General features: G+C 38.5%; 1 protein-coding gene and 1 pseudogene across 1 annotated transcript; both read right to left on the bottom strand.

Annotated features, from left to right (window-relative positions):
• Positions 1–1,759: 1,759 nt before the first annotated feature.
• On the bottom strand, positions 1,760–2,960 carry LOC21410207 (annotated as a pseudogene).
• A 1,501-nt stretch (positions 2,961–4,461) lies between these two features.
• LOC21410206 (vinorine synthase) lies at positions 4,462–5,971 on the bottom strand. The gene has a single exon (XM_010101984.2). The coding sequence runs from the start codon at positions 5,960–5,962 to the stop codon at positions 4,559–4,561; it is 1,404 nt and encodes a 467-aa protein (XP_010100286.2). The 5' UTR covers positions 5,963–5,971; the 3' UTR covers positions 4,462–4,558.
• Positions 5,972–5,985: the final 14 nt, after the last annotated feature.

The following is a 5,985-nucleotide window of genomic DNA, read 5'->3' as shown; positions in this document are numbered from 1 at the left end:
ATTATTTTGGGAATGTTTGGCTGGTTGATTGTGTTTGAAAATAGATGTGCAGTTGGCTAGCTTTTTATGAAAGGTTACTAAAAGATCTGGAAACTTGTTTTAGTTTCTATTTTTCTAAGTCAACCATTGATTCAAAGATGGAAAATTGATTTGATTGATTCTTGATTGAGATTTCATAGCTGGATGATCTTCCTATATTGCCTAAGAACGTGTCCAGGTTCGTTTATCAGTTTTGGGAAGATTTCAGAATTAAAGAAGATTGATTCGTCTGGTGTTGATAAAGTTGGCCGTAACAGCTATGTTGCAGTGTTGTTGCAACAGGATCTGCAACAAATGTGGTTCAGTGAATTAATTGAAGATGTGTCAAGCTATTCACAGCTTGCTTCTTTATTGAAAGAGTCTCTGGAGTAATTGGAGGTTTCTTGATGAGTTTTTACTGGGTTGTGAGATAGGGGTGAGCACTTGTATTGAGTGAGATGATTTGAGTGTTTTTCGGGAGAAAAACTTTGTTGGAGGGATTCCAATGTTAAAAAGTCGAGGGGATCTCGTTGTTCAAGTCTATTGGGAAATTGCAAGTTCATAGGCGTCTTCTTAGAGAGGGAGTCTCGGGTAGATTAAGTCCAATTGAATTGTAAAAGAGTTCTTAGTGGATTGTTCATCATCTGGGCGTGGCCCCGCGGAGTAGGGTGTTACCGAACCGCGATACCATTTCTCTCGTGTTCTTTTATTTTATGTCTCTACATTATTCATATTGTCTTATAATTTATTAAAAGACTAAAACCGGTACTAACAATATTGTTCATGTGTTAAAAAATCCGCCGCTAATGAATTTTTGGGGGAGAGAGAGAGAGAGAGAGAAACTATGTGAAGGCCGAGATGGAGTAAGATATTCTGGAAGAAATCTTGTTGTGGGCTACTCAAAGCGTAATGGTATGCTTTATATCAGGATTAGTGAGAATCGGAAACTTATTAGGAGATGTTTTACAAAAGTTGAAACTTAATCCGACTATGTTTAGGAATGGAAGGTTCACTTATTGGTGGATATTTCTGATTAACCAAGCCCATAATACGTATATACATATTTCATATTACTCTGAAAATCAGAAAAGTGATAGGAGAACTCCAGCAAAATTAGAAACATAAAAGGATTAGGACTTATATTTTTATTTTATTTTATTATTTGCTGGGGGAAAACTAGGATTCTATTGTTGAAAGAGTCTGAGTTTAAACACACAAGATTCAGAGGTGCAAAACTTTTAACAAAGTCGAAAATTCCAGTATATACTGCAGTAGGTTGGAATTGGATATACAGAACATACTAATTGAGTTGCTTTGTATTTCCCTCTTTTTAATTTTTTTTTCTTGTTTTCAATAACTTGTTGTCACATAAATTGTATATGACCTGAAATAACATTGTGCTATCAACAAAGCTACTATTTAATTACCAAAAAAAAAAAAACTACTACTTGATATAATAAAGAAACCAATAAGACTAAAATTTTAAATAATAGATCTCCAAGACGAAATCTTCGTTCCATAGAATTTAGTACTTGATGAGTCAAAAGAGATGTCCTTTTTACTCTCATTAGAATCCAAGTGGACACAACATTTGGTAACACAGCAAAATAGCAACAACACAAACAAAACAAAAAACCTTTTCAAAGTGCATAATTTTGTGTTGATGGATAAGCAAACTCAAGGAGCTCAATGTTCTGCTCAAAGAAGGACATATCTTCTTTGCTCAAAGTCACCCCAAGCCTCAACTCCACCCTCCTCTTGTGTCCATCAGCGTGACGACGTTGCTGTGTCCGGTCGCCGGCATGGTCACCCAGATTGGCTTTCCCCACCCAAAATCAACCACCTCATACAAATCAAAGCACAAACTGGTGAAGATCAAGACACGTATGTCATCTCTTCTGATCAACTCTCCTCCCTCTATCAAATCCTTGCAGATCACTTCCGACGCGCCATCTCCTCTCAGTCTCTTCGCTTTGTTCTCACTATACTCTCTAATTCCCTTCCTTAACTCCGCCACCAGAGTTTCCACTTCCGGTTCATCCTCATTTGTCTCTGCAAGAAAGTATCCAATAAGGTTACCCACCAAGTTATCTGACAAAGGCAGGTCAGCCCTACGGCAAATGTTTATAGACGGTGAAAGCACAAACTTTTTTGCGAATCCCAAGTTTGATCTCGATGCAGACATCACGCATTTCCCAATGAGGGCCGTCACAACTTCAACCCTTGTAGGCTGCTGCACACTGTCACTAGCAGTTTTGGCCTTGAGAGCCACAATCTTTTCCTTATCAAACACATACCTCTTTGTCACACATTCAGCCTTCTTCAACTCAAAAGTAGCCCCTATGAAGGGGATATCTTTTGGCGGGAAGTAGGATGGTGCATTGAGAACCGGAGACACTACTTGAGCAGACCCACTCGAGGCTGCAGCCCAACACTTCATGAAAATTCCCATTGTGGTCGCATCGGCACACTTGTGCGACAAGCACACACCTACTGCCAACCCTCCGCAGTTGAAGAAAGTGGCTCGAACAACCAATAGAGGCCATGTGCCGGCTTTCTGAGAGCCAAACGCAATCGGAAGTAACCGTTGCAGTATTTTTAGATCCGCGGGTTGCTCTAGAAACCTTGAGAGAAGACCACCGAATCGAACTTCAACAAACTGAGCTCCTCCGTCATCGCATTCGATGGTGATGTTGTCATTGATTCTTCCGGCAATCAGTAGAAGAGAGTCAAGGCTTCCGATAGTGATTTCTTTAGCTGTTTTGATCTTTGCTCAGAAGTAACACCATCATTCTTTGGGTGAAAAAAACCACCGGACCATAAATTACGGATTGAAATTGATCCAAAAGACAAAGCTTGAAGGTTTTAAGGTGAGGAAGAGTGGGAGAGGATGGCTTTATGGTTTCTGTTTTAATAATGTCAATCTTTATCGTATCTGCCATATTCTTCAACAACAGAAAGACTTGCAAGAAAACAGAATTCACTTGGATTTTATATCACTCTTTTTTTCTTTCCGTTCATATCTCATTTCATTTTTAAGTATCCGACCGGCCCTCACATTGATCTTCAATATCCTTTAAATTAAATTTCGTTGCGTTGTCTAGTAGTTGAGAATCTTTATTCTCAATATATATATATATATATATATGTGTGTGTGTATATATGTGTGTGTGTGCATATATATATACACACACACACACACATTTGAGAATCTTTATGGTGAAAACGTATCCGGAGACAGTGGTTGCAGTCTTCGGCCAGCAGTTATTCCAAACCAACCTTAAAGCGGAGCTCTATTGAATCATTCATCTCATTCCACGAGTTTTTTTTTTTTTTCAGGGAAAAAAATCATACAGGTTAAGATTTTTCCTTGCCTAGAAGAAAATATAAATATTTTCATCTGTAATCTAATATCTGATGTAACATTTCATGCTCAGTAATGCTTACAAGCATTGAAGGTGTTGCTCGGTTCCCCCCCAAAGCCTTGTCTTTTGTAATTGTATATAAGAAACTTATTTTGTTTTCTTTCGGAATATTTAATACGTCTTACTTTTCTTGTAATTCCATTTTTGACTCAGTTTTTTCTTTGTTAACTTATTGTTGTGATAGTCAAACAAGAATTAAACATCAAATTTTGGAAATTAGTATATGTCCTTCCCTCTAGTTATTGCTTGAGACAGAGGTCGTTTGTTTATGGCTATTTTCCACACACAAGTTATAAAGTAGAATAATTTTCCTTGACAGAACAATTTTGGACGAATGACGATCATTTTCCTTGACATAAATGGTGGATAGGGTAGGATTGTGTTAATTTATCTTTGTAGAAATATTAATTTTTGGTGCATCTCCTTTGAAATATTATCGCAGTCGTCCTTTCTATTTATCTTTATTCGTGATAAGTAATTAAATTAGCTAGGAACTAATAAAGTGGAACAGTTCAGAATACAGTTTCTGTAAGATCTTGGTGTAACATTTTACCTTCAGCAATGCTTACAAGTCAAACTTTCCTCTGATTTTTCTCTTCATGTGTTTTTATATTATTGAAAAATTTGTTTCATCTTTCAGAATATTCAATAATGTCTTAAATTTTTCCGTAGCTCCTCCCAATATTGACCATCATTTTCTTCATTAATTTAGCTGGAAAATAGTAGGTGAACATCACTAATTATCCCCAACAATGCAAGAAACCTAGGTTGTTGTATTGTATGAGGGTTTGGTTGGATCAGCAATATCAATTGCAAAAATAATTTATCCCAACAATATTGCCTTTTAAGCACTTAAAAAAAATAAAAAGATAAAAGAAAAAACTTGAGGGTGGGGCGTTTTGAAGCCTACAACTTCAGGTGCAGATTTACAGTTACGCTATGCCAGCAACCACCTTTCGGCACCTTATTGAATGGCCTAGTAAAAGAATTTTTTTTTTTTTTTATACAAATGAACAAATTATAAATTAAACTGAAACATAAGATTGTTCTATATGATAATCTCTATTAATAAAACAAAGACTTTATTAGAGACATAGAGACTCTCAATATCAAAATCAATACAGAACACTGGGATTACAGGAGGCAAATGCTAGGAGCTCTTGATCACACTCAAATACAAACATTTCATCTTCCTCCAAAGTCACAAATGCTTCAATCCCACCACCATTTTTGCCATGATCCATCAAAATTATAACGTTCTTGTCCACAGTACCAACACTAGTCACCCACACAGGCTTTCCCCATCCGAAATCCGCTTCGTAAACCGGGAATCTACACCAGCTTGAAAATCTATACACCACTTGATCACTCCTGCTCAACAATCCTTTATACTCTTTCAAAATCTCCAACATTTCCAAGAACCAATCTTCTCCTCCAAACTTGTCAGCAAAACTAGAACATAGTTTGGTAAACGCTTCCCTCATTCGACTCACTAATCCAACAAAAAATGACTGATCATCCATTTCAATACTCCCCCATAACACTGGAAAGAACCAAGACAGGCTTCCGACCGAGGTTTCGGGCAACTCCGGAACCATCCTAGTACGCATGTTGACCTGTTGGACAAGAAGATGACTTGAAGTTTTAGCATTAGAAACTACCGCTCTCGAGGCCTTTATCGCGGATTTATAGAGAAGAGCAGTCACAGCTTCAACCCTTGTAGGATTCTCTACTTTTTCCGAGATTACGGCCTTAAGAGAATTGATCTTTTCGGCTTCGAAAACGAATCTTCTAGAAGCGTAATTTCCTTTCCAGTGAACGGCTTCAGGGAACAACGGCAGGTCACCGCGTGGGAACAAAGACGCCACGTTCAAAACAGGAAACGACACGTCCCGGCCTGCGTTTCGAGCGGTTGAAGCCCAACAATTGATGAAAGAAACGAGCGTGGCTGCGTCGGAGAGCTTGTGCGACATGCAGACGCCGATGGCCAATCCACCGCAGTCAAAGTAGTTGACCTGAACAGCCAATAGGAAGCTGACATCTGTGTTTCTCCACTGCAGATTGTCTGGAAACAAGAGGTGAAGAATCTCGGCCTTGGGGTTGTGGAGGAGAGATGAGAGGTCTTGTTTGACTTTGGCTACGAGAAAGTCAACACCCTCGTCGTTGCAGAGAATGGATTCTCTGTCTCTGATTCTACCGGCAAAAGGGTAGTATTTGGATAGTGTTTTAGAGAGAGAGTTTATGAGGAGAGAAGATGTTTCTGAAACGGCATTAATACTCGTGTTGAAAAGGCCATGGCGGTAGAAGAGAAGGATTGGGATGAAAAAGGGAGTAGAGATCTGGTCGAACCAACAGAGATTGTGAATCCTGTTGTGTTGTGGGGTTGGAGAAGAGGGCTTGATTGTTTCTCTTTTTATGATTTCGATCATATCCATGGAGTTGGGGAAATTGATCGGATCAATTAAGAAATAATGTCCATGAATCAAGCCGAAGAACTTAAACCAGAAATACAGTAACATCACAAGTCAAAGACGTGTCCTTT

The sequence above is a fragment of the Morus notabilis genome, unplaced genomic scaffold (assembly GCF_000414095.1).
Source record: "Morus notabilis unplaced genomic scaffold, ASM41409v2 Scaffold99, whole genome shotgun sequence".
Classification (NCBI taxonomy): Eukaryota; Viridiplantae; Streptophyta; class Magnoliopsida; order Rosales; family Moraceae; genus Morus; species Morus notabilis.
The sequence above is the reverse complement of the archived record's forward strand: the minus strand, read 5'-3'. Positions and strand labels throughout refer to the sequence as shown.

Excerpts from the sequence above, each read along its gene's own strand:
- LOC21410206 (XM_010101984.2), bottom strand. The coding sequence starts at position 5,962 with ATGTTACTGTATTTCTGGTTTAAGTTCTTCGGCTTGATTCATGGACAT.